This window comes from Hyperolius riggenbachi, chromosome 9, assembly GCF_040937935.1.
Source record: "Hyperolius riggenbachi isolate aHypRig1 chromosome 9, aHypRig1.pri, whole genome shotgun sequence".
In the NCBI taxonomy this organism is placed as follows: domain Eukaryota; kingdom Metazoa; phylum Chordata; class Amphibia; order Anura; family Hyperoliidae; genus Hyperolius; species Hyperolius riggenbachi.
This window is the reverse complement of record NC_090654.1, coordinates 8,814,626-8,829,903: the sequence shown is the minus strand read 5'-3', so window position 1 is coordinate 8,829,903 and position 15,278 is coordinate 8,814,626. Positions and strand designations below refer to the sequence as shown.

General features: G+C 45.5%; 1 protein-coding gene across 7 annotated transcripts in view; it reads right to left on the bottom strand.

Annotated features, from left to right (window-relative positions):
• The window catches only part of PBRM1 (polybromo 1), a 129,905-nt gene that overhangs the window by 47,304 nt on the left and 67,323 nt on the right, over positions 1-15,278 (bottom strand). For all 7 annotated transcript variants that reach the window (XM_068251877.1, XM_068251876.1, XM_068251878.1 and 4 more), the window contains exons 21-24: positions 12,344-12,489; positions 10,785-10,942; positions 5,688-5,871; positions 1,682-1,892 (exon numbers count right to left, since the gene is read on the bottom strand). In XM_068251877.1, coding sequence (XP_068107978.1) covers positions 1,682-1,892; positions 5,688-5,871; positions 10,785-10,942; positions 12,344-12,489 — 699 coding nt within the window. The remainder of the gene's footprint in view (positions 1-1,681; positions 1,893-5,687; positions 5,872-10,784; positions 10,943-12,343; positions 12,490-15,278) is intronic.

Below are 15,278 nucleotides of genomic sequence, written 5' to 3'. Positions count from 1 at the left end.
CCTTCGCTCCCCGATTAGATGAAAGCAGCAGCGGTAGCATGTCTCACCTTATCCATCGGAGACCAGAGACCTCTCCTCTCCCTCACTGCTCCCCTAGTGCCAGCTTCTGCTGACTGTGTCATTACATGTGACCAGTACTAGGGGAGTACTGAAGGAGAGGAGAGGTCTCTGATCACCGCGGGCTCCAATGGATTAGGGGAGCCGTGCTGCTGCTTTCATTTATTCAGGGGTAGCAGAGGAGACATTTGGGACACGCACACAGAAGGAGACACGTGGGGATACAGGACAACATGTGGGGGACACATGGGGGAGAAAAGGGAACGCATGGGGATACAGGAGAACACATGGGAGACACATTAGGTACAAGAAGAACACAATGATTGGGGAGAACATCTACAAGACGTTCCTGGACCATGGACGCACCAGGTTTAGTATTATTTTTCTTCCCTCTGACTTTTGTTCTCTAAACCCAGGTGCGTCTTATATGCTGAAAAATACACTACTTACCCAAGGAGAGGGAAGCCTCTGAAACCTCCAGAAACTTCCCATACTGTCCTCTGTTGCTACCTGGGACTCTCCTAAACATTGGGGCCGTACTCTTCTGGCACGAGCGCCCCATGCTCCAGCTGCACAAGTGGCTCCGGCTTACTGCGCAGGCGCAGTATCTCTGCATTCAGCCTTTAGGGAGTCTGAAGCGCATTTTAAAATAAAAAAAACATACGTAAGGGTCTCTGGGTCCGAGCCTTCCCGTTCTCCTCCCAGTGTCCGCATTCCCCCCGCAGGCTCCCTGTTAGCAGTCCACAATCAACTTGGTCATGGACTGCTATCTTCCGGGTTGGGGAGACTTCTGCAGTTTTCAGAAGCACTCGGGCTTCCAAAGAAGGGCAGCTCCCTACTGCGCACGTAGAAGCGCCCTCTCTCACTCGCGTGCATGTGCGGTACAGAGCCTAGCGCTTTCGAAGACTGCCGAAGTCTCCCGTGGTGGGAGATTCAAATGGAGGAGCCTGAAGGGGAACGAGGACACCGGGAGGAGAACAGGAAGGCTCTATATGACCCAGAGCCTTCTCTCTCCTTTGGTGGGTATTTGTTTTTTATTTTAAAATACGCTTCAGATTCACTTTAAAGTGAACCTAAAGCCTGGGGAAAAAAATGAGATTAACTCACCCGGGGCTTCCCTCAGCCCCCTGCAACCGATCGTTGCCCTTGCAGCCCCGCTCTGACGCTCCAGGACCCCCCAGCGAACACTTCCGGTTTGGCCGTCACCGGCCGACAGGCATGGGAACGCGAGTGATTGTTCGTGTTCCCAGCCTGTATATCGCCCCCTATGCTGCTATTGCGGCCAGGAGGTACTGGAGCGTCAGAGCGGGGCTGCGAGGGCACCGATCGGCTGTAGGGGGCTGAGGGAAGCCAAGGGTGAGTTCATCTCATTTTTTCCCCAGGCTTTAGGTTCATTTTAAGAGGAGCGGGCCCAGAGCAGATTACAGACAAGCCCTTATCAGTAGTCTTTGGAAGGCCCATGTTTGGCGTTAGGGAACCGGAGGACGCAGCGGGAAGCCTCTTCAGGATCCAGAGGCTTCCCTCCTCTTAAGCAAGTATGAGATTTTGTCCCCAAGCTTAGGCTCGGGTAAACTTTAATTATTAAGTAGGAAATTAAGCCTGGCCTCCTGCGGTTTCCCTTTACCTGCGGAGGGGTGTACGGCATGAGATCTAATTCACCGGACAGGGGCGTCTGCAGCTGCGGGAGGGACGGGGTATCCAGGATCTCACCCTCCTCTTCCCCCATGTCTTCTATCTCATCATCGCCTCCTTCCAACTCCGCAAACTTGGCCTCCAACTCCTGGATCTTCTTCTCCAAGAGGGGAGACGGTTCCTTCTGAGGTACGATCGGTTTTCTGCAGAAGGAAAGCAGAAGCGTGAGACTTCATTTTGTCAACTTAAATAAGTTGTTTTACAAAGAGCAGGTAGAAAAAACAGTTTTGTAAAAGTAATACCTTTTAATGGCTAACTGATAAAGTGAAATGATTCAAGCTTTCAGGGATCTTGGTCCCTTCTTCAGGCGTATTTCCAGATGTTTGCACAAGCTTTCAGGGATCTAGTCCCCTTCTTCAGGCATATTTCCAGATGTTAACTGAAGTGACACACTGATGCAGGTAAATAGTAAACACAAAGATGACAGTTGTGCTGAATACGGTTTAGACGTTAGGTGGTCAGTAGGTTGATATCTAACCAGCACAAACTGTCATCTACGTGTTACTATTTACCTGCATACAGTGTTTTACTTCAGCCAACATCTGGAAATATGCCTGAAGAAATGGACTAGATCACTGAAAGCTTTCGCTAACATCTGGAAATATGCCTGAAGGGGATTAGATCCCTGAAAGCTTGTGCTAACATCTGGAAATATGCCTAAAGAAGGGGACTAGATCCCTGAAAGTGTGTGCTAACATTAGGAAATATGCCTGAAGACTAGATCCCTGAAAGCTTGTGCTAACATCTGGTAATATGCCTGAAGAAGGGGATTAGATCCCTGAAAGCTTGTGCTAACATCTGGAAATATGCCTGAAGAAGGGGACTAGATCCCTGGAAGCTTGTGCTAACATCTGGAAATATGCCTGAAGAAGGGGATTAGATCCCTGAAAGCTTGTGCTAACATCTGGAAATATGCCTAAAGAAGGGGACTAGATCCCTGAAAGTGTGTGCTAACATTAGGAAATATGCCTGAAGACTAGATCCCTGAAAGCTTGTGCTAACATCTGGGAATATGCCTGAAGAAGGGGATTAGATCCCTGAAAGCTTGTGCTAACATCTGGAAATATGCCTAAAGAAGGGGACTAGATCCCTGAAAGTGTGTGCTAACATTAGGAAATATGCCTGAAGACTAGATCCCTGAAAGCTTGTGCTAACATCTGGGAATATGCCTGAAGAAGAAGACTAGATACCTGAAAGCTTGTGCTAACATCTGAAAATATGCTTGAAGAAGGGGATTAGATCCCCAAAAGCATGTGCTAACATCTGGAAATATGCCTGAAGAAGGGGATTAGATCCCTGAAAGCTTGTGCTAACATCTGGAAATATGCCTGAAAAAGGCAACTAGTCCCCTGAAAGCATGTGCTAACATCTGGAAATATACCTAAAGAAGGGGACTAGATCCCTGAAAGCTTGTGCTAACATCTGGAAATATGCCTTAAGAAGGGGATTAGATCCCTGGAAGCTTGTGCTAACATTTGGAAATATGCCTGAAGAAGGCAACTAGTCCCCTGAAAGCTTGTGCTAACATCTGGAAATATGCCTGAAGAAGGGCATTAGATCCCTGGAAGCTTGTGCTAACATTTGGAAATATGCCTGAAGAAGGGGACTAGGTCCCTGAAAGGTTGTGCTAACATCTGGGAATATGCCTGAAGAAGGGGCCAAGATCCCTGATAGAATGCATCATTTAACATTATCACTTAGCCATTAAAAGGTATTACTTTTACAAAACGCTGTTTTTTCTACCTACATCATTTGTTTGGCTAACACGGTACAGAAACTTTTTATTTCTACTATTTCTAAAGAGCAGTAATCCTATATAATAGTATGCAAGTGTGCGGCGGTGGCTGGATAGTGTAATGGTTAAGGGCTCTGCCTCTGACACAGGAGACCTGGGTTCGAATCTCGGCTCTGCCTGTTCAGTAAGCCAGCACCTATTCAGTAGGAGACCTTAGGCAAATCTCCCCAACACTGCTACTGCCTATAGAGCATGCCCTAGTGGCTGCTGCTCTGGCGCTTTGAGTCCGCCAGGAGAAAAGCGCGATATAAGTGTTTGTCTTTGTTTTTTAGAGCCCATTTTTAAACGGGCTTAAGTCTACTAATACACTATATAAGGCTTGATAGGAACCCACTTTGTATGTTGTATGATTTTACCAGTTATTATTGCTTGCTAAATTTAGGGGGAATTTCTCCACAAAATACTTTCTCACATCTCGGCATTCTAAAGACAATTAAGGTGTAAATACATTATTCAGTCTGCCACCAGATCGACCATTAGACAGATCCCTCAATCTAATCTGATCAGAGCAGGGTCTATTGCCTGTCCATACACTGCACACTGAATATGTATAGGAAGCCATCCCTAGCATCGCCACCGTTGTATATGTGCTGACCCCCCGTGTGCAGTGCTGAAGTCTCACCTGTCCGCTGGTGCGACTCCTTGCATCCTCCGGTATCCGACATCACTGCGGCCGCCTGTACCATGTGACACCAGGTGCTGGTAGCGATATCACATGGTACAGGCGCTCGCAGCGATGCAGGATACCGGACAATGCGAGGTGTCACACCGGCATGACAGGTGAGCTTTGGGAATGAGGGATGGGGACACCGGCCGGGAATCTGTCAGTTGGCGGGAAATCAAGCGGCGTTACTGCCACGCACCTGATCAAGCCCTTGTTACTGAGATTTCCCAGCATGCCCGATCGATCCTTTTTGACTGGAAACGAGCAATCGGGTGGCCATGTTGTGGCATCAATATCTGCCAGATTCGATTATGATCGAATCGGACGGATATTGCTGCTGAAAATCGAGTAAAATATAGGCACCCTTAGTGATCAATTCCTTCCACAAAGCACACTTGGTGTAGTGTAGATCTCTCCGCTCTCACTTTCACCAACCATAACATGCCTGCTGAACAAACCTTCATACAACCCAAATACAATCCAAACTCATTCATGTTGGGGGTAACAGATGTCTGGAAAATGCAGTTCATGAATTGGCCCAAGTAGGGACATAGCTGAAACTATGCGGCCCTATAGCAAAATTTTGGCTCAGGCCCCCACAAAAAAATGATAAGGAACCTTTGTGCCCTCCCTCTCCCACACACACACACCAGTTTTAGGTAGCCAGAGGGGTCACTCAGAATTAGGCAACCCCCCAGTATTGGTAGTCCGAGGTGCCCATAGTACTAGGTAGCCCCCCAGTATAGGTAGCCAGAAGTGCTCCCCGTCAAAGGTACCCCCAGTATTAGGTAGCTCCCCAGCATGGATATTCAGAGGGGCCTCTAGTCATGAATAGTCCTCCGGTATGGGTAGTCAGAGGGGGCCCCAGTATTAGGGAGCACCCAGTATAGGTAGCCAGAGGGGGCCCCAGTATTAGGTAGTCCTCCGGTATAGGTAGCCAGAGGGGGCCCCAGTATTAGGTAGCACCCAGTATAGGTAGCCAGAGGGGGCCCCAGTATTAGGTAGTCCTCCGGTATAGGTAGCCAGAGGGGGCCCCAGTATTAGGTAGTCCTCCGGTATAGGTAGCCAGAGGGGGCCCCAGTATTAGGTAGCACCCAGTATAGGTAGCCAGAGGGGGCCCCAGTATTAGGTAGCACCCAGTATAGGTAGCCAGAGGGGGCCCCAGTATTAGGTAGCACCCAGTATAGGTAGCCAGAGGGGGCCCCAGTATTAGGTAACACCCAGTATAGGTAGCCAGAGGGGGCCCCAGTATTAGGTAGTACCCAGATTAGATAACTTTTCTCCTTTGCTCTGCTTGCATTACTCTGCACCTCAGGGGGCTAACTGAGAACCCCATTGTCACTACCAGAAATTGCCACTGAGCCCCCCCCTGGCTACGGGCCCCATAGCAGCTGCTATGGCTGCCATGGTGATCTCTATGCCACTGGGCCCAAGAAAATAAAACTCGTTATGTATATATTGAACTTTCTTGTGTTTTACCTGAAGTAGTAGATCTCGTCGTCCACCACTTTGGCAGACAAGGAAAACCTCTTGAGCCCTTTGAATCTCTTCATCTGCTTGTCGCTCTCGTTGTAGCGGCTCTCACAGAGCAGGACGTCATTTTCAGGGATTTCCGTCGGCCGACAAGAGAGGAAATCTTTGAAGCATAACACAGCGCACTTTCCTGCAATAGCCAGAGATTGACGACAGGTCAGCCAAGACTGAGGCTTTTATAGCTCTCAATATCGTAATTAAATAGTTGGTTTCAAAGAAAAAAGTACGTCCATCAAGATCAACCAGAAAACAAAGTACAACTCCAGCCTGCTCCTTCACATATCCCTGTTGATCCAGAGGAAGGCGAAAAAACCCTTACAAGGCATGGTCCAATTAGCCCCAAAAGGGGAAAAATCACTTCCCGACTCCAGATGGCAATCAGATAAAATCCCTGGATCAACATCATTAGGCATTACCTAGTAATTGTAGCCATGGATGTCTTTCAACGCAAGGAAAGCATCTAAGCCCCCTTCAAATGCAGGTATAGAATTTGCCATAACTGCTTCCTGTTTAATCCCTGTTACTGTAAATAGCCCTTTCCTAAATAAAGTGGCAAAAACTTTTTTCCCTCTATATGCGGATTATGTCCCCTAGTCCTTTGCACAAGCCTAGGGACAAAAACCTAATCGGTCAAATTATATTGCCCTCTGATGTATTTATACATGCTGATAAGATCTCTTTTAAAGGTACGTACACACGTGCAACCGCCCAACTTGTTTGTACGACCATTATGTACACATGCACTGACCAACTAAACAACCGACTCATTTAAATATTGCGCATGCACTATAACTCATATTCAGTAAAACCAACAAGTTGTTCAGACCACTTGTACACACGTGGCTAACCTGCACAATTGTTGGTCAGAAGATCCACCGGTTGGACCGGGCAAACCACCCATTATCAGTTGGTTGTCTAGTCATTTACAGCCCGTGCACACGCCCAACTATCGTCCAACAGACAAGTTGGGAAGATAGTAGTTTCACATGTGTATAATCCTTAAAGAGGAACTTCAGCCTAAACAAACATACTGGCATTAAGTTACATTAGTTATGTTAATTAAAATAGAAAAGTAATATAATCTTTTACCCACCCTGTTTTAAAAGAACAGGCAAATGTTTGATTTCATGATAGCAGGAGGTGACAGGGAGCATGAGACACAGTTCCAACTGTCCTGAGCACCTCTCCCAGTTGCTAGGCAACGTGAATAACAACATAGGAAATCCCATCATGCTTTGCACAGCATCAGGGAAAAAAAGCCCAGGCTTTTTTCTTAGATGGGTGGAGCTTAGCTAAAAATGCAGCTAAAAATGATGCTTTGGTAAGAAAAAAGTTCTGAGGCTGTGAAACTGTTAAAGAAACACCAAGCCTTTTCAGTTCTGCTGAGTAGATTTTTAGTCCGGAGGCTCAGTTTAAAGAGAACCAGAGATGAAGCACCCTCATGTATTTTACCTTATAAATCAGTGGGAACGTGACAGTAAACACCTAATCTGCTCTTTGTTACATTGTTCTCTGTTTAATTTGCCTGTTATCACCTCTAAGATAAGAATCCCGACTAAGCAGTCGGCTGGCTTTGCTACAGAAAGATTATAGCTTAGACTGTGTTCTTTTGTGTCTTTTCAAGTCCAAGCCTGCCCCCTGCTGGCTTTGCTCAGAAATCATTATAGCTGAGTCATTATAGCAAAGCCAGACTCAATGCACAGTCCGGGATTCTTATCTCAGCTAGATAACAGACACTTTTAGCAGTGAGGATGAAACAGAGGGCAGGGTAGGTGTTTTCTCTAATGTTCCCACTGATTTCTATGGTAAAATACATGAGGGTGCTTCGTCTCTGGTTCACTTTAAGGAGTCTTTTCTCCAGACTCTTAAGGCTCATACACACATCAGACTATAGTCTTTGGAAAATGAAAGATCACAGACCAACCTTACCACCCTTCATGTAGTATGAGAGCCATACCTTCACAGTGTATTCTATGGAGCTGAACTCCCCATCAGACAGAAATCTTTGCAAGATGCTGCACACACAGATGCTGTACAGACACAAAAGATCAGTATCTGCAAAAGATCTGTTCCTGCCATAAATCCATTCCTGCAAATTGCAATGATAGTCTATGAGATCTGCAGATCATCATACACACATGATTTAACTGACATTCATCTGCAGATCAGATCCACCAGGATGGATTTTCAGATCTGCAGATGATTGCTTGATCTGCAGATGAATGTCAGTTAAATCATGTGTGTATGATGATCTGCAGATCTCATAGACTATCATTGCAATTTGCAGGAATGGATTTTTGGCAGGAACAGATCTTTTGCAGATACTGATCTTTTGTGTCTGTACAGCATCTGTGTGTTCAGCATCTTGCAAAGATTTCTGTCTGATGGGGAGTTCAGCTCCATAGAATAGACTGTGTAGGTATGGCTCTCATACTACATGGAAGGGGGTAAGATTTCTGTCTGATGGGGAGTGCAGCTCCATAGAATAGACTGTGTAGGTGTGGCTCTCATACTACATGGAAGGGGGTAAGATTTCTGTCTGATGGGGAGTTCAGCTCCATAGAATAGACTGTGTAGGTGTGGCTCTCATACTACATGGAAGGGGGTAAGATTTCTGTCTGATGGGGAGTTCAGCTCCATAGAATAGACTGTGTAGGTGTGGCTCTCATACTACATGGAAGGGGGTAAGATTTCTGTCTGATGGGGAGTGCAGCTCCATAGAATAGACTGTGTAGGTGTGGCTCTCATACTACATGGAAGGGGGTAAGATTTCTGTCTGATGGGGAGTTCAGCTCCATAGAATAGACTGTGTAGGTGTGGCTCTCATACTACATGGAAGGGGGTAAGATTTCTGTCTGATGGGGAGTTCAGCTCCATAGAATAGACTGTGTAGGTGTGGCTCTCATACTACATGGAAGGGGGTAAGATTTCTGTCTGATGGGGAGTGCAGCTCCATAGAATAGACTGTGTAGGTGTGGCTCTCATACTACATGGAAGGGGGTAAGATTTCTGTCTGATGGGGAGTGCAGCTCCATAGAATAGACTGTGTAGGTGTGGCTCTCATACTACATGGAAGGGGGTAAGATTTCTGTCTGATGGGGAGTTCAGCTCCATAGAATAGACTGTGTAGGTGTGGCTCTCATACTACATGGAAGGGGGTAAGATCTCTGTCTGATGGGGAGTGCAGCTCCATAGAATATACTGTGTAGGTATGGCTCTCATACTACATGGAAGAGGGTAAGATTTCTGTCTGATGGGGAGTGCAGCTCCATAGAATAGACTGTGTAGGTGTGGCTCTCATACTACATGGAAGGGGGTAAGATTTCTGTCTGATGGGGAGCTCAGCTCCATAGAATAGACTGTGTAGGTGTGGCTCTCATACTACATGGAAGAGGGTAAGATTTCTGTCTGATGGGGAGTGCAGCTCCATAGAATAGACTGTGTAGGTATGGCTCTCATACTACATGGAAGGGGGTAAGATTTCTGTCTGATGGGGAGTGCAGCTCCATAGAATAGACTGTGTAGGTGTGGCTCTCATACTACATGGAAGGGGGTAAGATGTCTGTCTGATGGGGAGTGCAGCTCCATAGAATAGACTGTGTAGGTATGGCTCTCATACTACATGGAAGGGTGGTAAGGTTGGTCTGTGATCTTTCATTTTCCAAAGACTATAGTCTGATGTGTGTATGCACCCTTACGCTTTACATGCTAAGCACACTGCTTGAAGGAAAGACAAAAGAGACTGAGAGCCCAATATAGTGTAGTATTTCAGTAAATGGTAGTATAGTGTACAACAATGCAACGGTTATACTCACACACACGGGTTGAAACGTAGGCAACCACTGAATAGGCAGGCGGGGAGAATTATAACCTGACCCCACTCAGGTATAAGAAGTCGCTCTCTATAGACAGGAAGAAATGAGGATACAGCCCTCCACCAAGGATGGACTAGACTATTTGTAGATAAGTATAACAGGCGCCAACAAGAGTTAAACAATTAAAATCTGTCTAAAAGGGGGAAGTCGGTGGACTCACCTCCCTCGTTGAAAGAAAAAACGGACAATAGGACGTTACTAAGATTTAACGTAACCTTTATTTAAAAGCTCCAAGGTTGCAACGCGTTTCACGGGTCACTATCCTGCTTCATCAGGCAATAGTTTGGAGGGTACACAGTCAGGTCAATATCATGGCCAAGCCGTCTCTGAGAGGCCATGATATTGACCCGACTGTGCACCCTCCAAACTATTGCCTGATGAAGCGGGATAGTGACCCGTGAAACGTGTTGCAACTTTGGAGCTTTTAAATAAATGTTACTTTGTATCTTAGTAACGTCCTATTGTCCGGATTTTCTTTCAACGCGGGAGGTTGAGTCCTTTGACTTCCCCCTTTTAGACGGATTTTAATGGTTTTACTCTTGTTGGCGCCTCTGTTATACTTATCTACAAATTAAGCACACTGCTGGTTACACACTGAGTCCCCGCAGGAAGTGGACCCTCCTTGGATGCATGCCTTGAATAACACCGGACCACGCCCAGCTTGTTATATTAGTTACATTTCCTGTTCCTCTGTACATGCTAAGCACACTGCTGGTTACACACTAAGGCCCCGGTGACTGCAGAGGCCTGCAGGAAGTGGACCCTCCTAGGATGCACGCCATAAGTAACACCGGACCACGCCCAGCTTGTTATATTATCTATGTTTGCTCTTCCTCTGTACATGCTAAGCACACTGCTGGTTACACACTGAGGCCCCGGTGACTGCAGAGGCCCGCAGGAAGTGGACCCTCCTTGGATGCACGGCATAAGTAACACCGGACCACGCCCAGCTTGTTATATCGGTTACATTTCCTCTTCCCCAGTACATGCTAAGCACACTGCTGGTTACACACGGAGGCCTGCAGGAAGTGGACCCACCTAGGATACACGCTATGAATAACACTGGACCACGCCCAGCTTGTTATATTATCTATGTTTGCTCTTCCTCTGTACATGCTAAGCACACTGCTGGTTACACACTGATGCCCCCCGCAGGAAGTGGACCCACCTAGGATACACGCCATGGGACACGTCTCCTCCAGGTTACTCAGGAACATTTCCTTCTTGTAGAACATCTTGGTCGGCTCGTGAATTGTCTCCTCAGGATGTATAAATATCGGTCCGAAGAAATAGGCAGCCCCGTCCCGCAGCCACATCTTCTCTATCCTGCACATCACAAATTATACATCCAATATAAAATCACCACGTGTCATTATAAAAAGCTCAACAACTCAGCCAAAGATTGGGGAATTAGGAATAGGTAAGGGGTGTGAGATGGGGAACAGAAGGGCAAGAAGAGAGGAACGGAGGTTAGAAATGTGTCAGGAAAAAAAAAAGAACATTTGGGGGGAGGTGAGAGATAGTCAGTCAACAGAAGGGATCGATGAGGGACAGCAACAAAACCTACTGGCATCACCTAGTGTCCAAATTAACAGTAGCAAGACCTGATGTAGAGGGAGGAGGTGGTGAGGGCCAAAAACCACTGGCGGGGGTTTTAGGGGGGGTGGTGGTTAAAGAGAACCAGAGATGAAGCACCCTCATGTATTTTATCCTATAAATCAGTGGGAACATGACAGTAAACACCTAATCTGCTCTTTGTTTCATTGTTCTCTGTTTAATTTGCCTGTTATCACCTCTGATAAGAATCCCGACTAAGCAGTCGGTCTAGCTTTGCTACAGAATGATTATAGCTGAGACTGTGTTCTTTGCTGTCTTCAAGTCCAAGCCTGCCCCCTGCTGGCTTTGCTCAGGAATCATTATAGCTGAGTCATTATAGCAAAGCCAGACTCAATGCTCAGTCCGGGATTCTTATCTCAGCTAGATAACAGACACTTTTAGCAGTGAGGATGGAACAGAGGGCAGGGTAGGTGTTTTCTCTAATGTTCCCACTGATTTCTATGGTAAAATACATGAGGGTGCTTCGTCTCTGGTTCACTTTAAGGAGAGAGAGAAACAAATGGAATGAAAAGAAAAAAAGGAGACCTAGTTGAAAAAATAGAACCATATTGGAGGGATGCTTACCTCCAGATGAAATCACCTGTACTTGGTATATGCCCTTGAGGCAGCACTAGGACAAATTCCATAAGATTTCATGCTTAAATCTATGGGAAATCTGTCTGCAGGATGTGGGCAGGCAATAGATCAGATTCTATCAGTGAGTGATCAGTCTGATGGTTGATCTGGTGGCAGATTGAGGTGTATGGGTACCATTGAGTGGACATACACCTTCTCACCTGAGGAAGACTGCTATGACTGGCGAAACATGTTATAATAAAGTCTCTTTTTTTGCACAAGCATAATTTGTTCACCTGGAGGTAAGCACATTTCTAATACGGTTTTATTCATTCAGCGATTTTCTCTCAACCCAGTTGTGTAATACCTGGTGAGAGGTCGCCACCTGTTGGCTAAAGGTGGAAAATGTGAAATGTTCACAAAATATGTAAAAAAAAAAAAAAAAAATTAACAGTGAATGGAAGCTCTGACCCCTAGTGAATGAAATCAGCAAATGACACGTCCCATTACTGGAGGGTCCGGTTACAAATCTTACAGATAGGATGAGGTCCTCACCTGCCGACTCTTGGCCTGACCAGACCGTGAGATTTGATGAACACGCAATCCCCGACCTTCAGCCACATGTCGTTGTAACGCAGCTGCTCATAGTAATGACAGCCCGGCTCCCCATTGGGCATGTCCACCGGAACCTCCTCCTTATCCTGAGAACACAACACTATATAGGTCAGCACTCGATTCACACAAAGACAGGTGAAGAGGTTACTGCAATACTGGAGGGAGATCACATTATTACTTCACAGAGAGCGTTATAAGCAGAGATCAGAGCGTCACAAGTCTTTCTGCAATGAAAGAACAACTGAAGAGGAGGCTGACATTTATTTCCTTTTAAATAATACTAGTTGCCTGGTCCTGATCCTCTGCCTCTAATGTCCTGTCCTGCAGATCATCTGCTTCTAGAACTTTTAGCCACAGCCCCTCAACAAGCATGCAAATCAGGTGCTCTGACTGAAGTATGACTGGATTAGCTGCATGCTTGTTTCAGGTGTGTGATTCAGATACTACTGCAGCCATAGAGATCGGCAGAGCTGCCAGGCAACTGGTATTGTTCAACAGGAAATAAATATGGCAGCCTCCATATCCCTCTCACTACAGTTGCCCTTTAAATTTTAACAGTGTGCATCCAGATGTGACTTTACAAACCTGACTGAAAGCTCACATTGATGCTTAAGTTTCCGAGACGTCAACATGAAATAAAACAGTTTAAAAAGAGGCAGTAGATAACTTACCGTACTTCCTCTCAAACTCTAAAAAGAGTCTAAAAAGAAAACACTAAAGAGTGAGATAAATAATTAGCTTTAATATTGCAAAAAAGAACTCCTAGACTGCAATGCGTTTCTTGGGACTAGATTCCCGCTTCATCAGGCATTTTCAGCCTTATTGAGATTTTGCTCTCTATATTTGTCTGATGAAGCCAGTAGCTTGTACCAAGAAGTGCGTTGCATACTGAGAGTGGATTTGTTTTTGAATATTAAAGCTATAATTATTTATCTGACACTTGCATGTTTTCCCCGAGAGGAAGTAAGTTCATATCAGCCGCCTCTTTGGTGGGTTTTCTCCCAGGATTTTGTCCTATCCTGCAGAGAGACACTTTTTAAAATGGATATAATATGAAAAAGTAACTATAACCAGTAACTTGTCTATATATCTTATCTAAAGTTTAGATAGTTTACACAGCAAATCTAGCTGCAAACAGCTTCAATAGTATATGATTATTTATTGCTGTGATACAATGAGGGCAGCCATGTTCTGTTTGTCACATTGTCACAGGCAAGCTGATAGAATGTGCAGCCCTCAGCTCAATCCCCTCTCCTCCTCCCTCAGTCTCTGAAATCTCTGGCTAGTAACATCCTCCTCCTCCTGCCCACACTGGGCTCCCATAAACCCTTGCTACAGTGCCAAGGACCAAAAGGAGCTGTGGGCGAGGCTTGTTTAGTTTATAGGGAGTTAGAGTATTAAAACAAAACAAAAGTATTTGGCTTGAGGAATGCCCTATAAACTATATGAAAGGAACACAATTATGCAATGAGCAAAAGTTTATCTCGGATCCACTTTAACCCGAGTGGGGTCTTGGTTGATTTCTCCACCTGTCTATTCTCTGGCCACTGCTGCGCATACTTATTTTGAGTATTATTGTTCATATCTATCTCCCTCCTGTGGTTAATTAACATACTACACTATAGTGTCTCTTTTTGAGATGTAAGCTCACATTGCACTTCCCGGTAAGCACAGAATATCTCTCTATCTGGGACAAGAACTGCTTAGAAAATCCCAGATGAACTGGAGAAAGGGATTTTAACTTACCTGTAGCTCCTTCCAGAGTCCTGTAGTCTTGTCAGCCCCTTGATGTCTTTCCAGGCTGATCTGCCGTGAAGTCCGCTGGGTTGTGGGCTGCTGTTCAAGACCATGCACCTCCAGCATGCTCCTGAGACCAGGAGTGGCACCAGAGCAGTTACAGTCTTAACGAACTGCGCATGCACGAAACGCTCCTGGCCACAGAAGCGTGATTGAGTAGGCGCACGGCCATGACAGCGCATGCTCAGTAGTCCGCGACTGAGCCGAGGACTTTAATGTGGGAACTGACAGACCACAGAGGACTGGAAGAAGCTCCAGGTAAGTCCAAGTCCTTTTCTCCCATCCATCTCAGGTACACTTTTTGCGCACAACTTTTTAAAGTAATCCTGACGTGAAAATAAACTGATGAGATAAACAATTATATTTATCCTCCTACTCCTAAAAATGATTTTTTTTTTATATATATATATATATTCCATGGTTTGATTTTATATTTAAATATTTACAAAGCAGATTGAATGATTTGTTGCCTCTGCTCAGAGGCAGCCTATTAACCATTTCTGCCGCCCGGACGTGAAGCTCACGTCCGGGCGGATGCTCTGCTGCGGTGCCGCGATTCGGTGCGCTCCCGTGCCCCCGTGGTGTCCCCCGGTAGCCCTGGGATCAGTGAACAGGAACATGGTTCCCGATCACAAATCCGTGTCCCCAGCAGAAAAACTGAAACGCTCTTACAAGCGGCTTCAATCTTTCTGCCCGGAAAAAAATTCTGCATCCCCCTTGTGCTTCCGCTTAGCGAGAAGCACAAGGCGGGAAGAAAAAAACTGAAGGTGGCCATCTTGTGGCCAAATAGTAAAAGTACATCTACATATTTTTTACATTACAATTTACACATATAATAACAATAAAAATTAACTGTTTATTTCCCACACCAAAATATTACCCAAATAAAATTTTGAATGGAAAAAAAAAAATTACAATAAAAAAAAATAAAATAATAAAAAAAAAGACACAAATAGTTATCTAAGGGTCTGAACTTTTTAAATATGCATTTGAAGGGGGTATACTACGAACATTTTTTAAATTATAAGCTTGTAAATAGTGATGGACGCAGAACGGAAAAAATGCACCTTTACTTCCA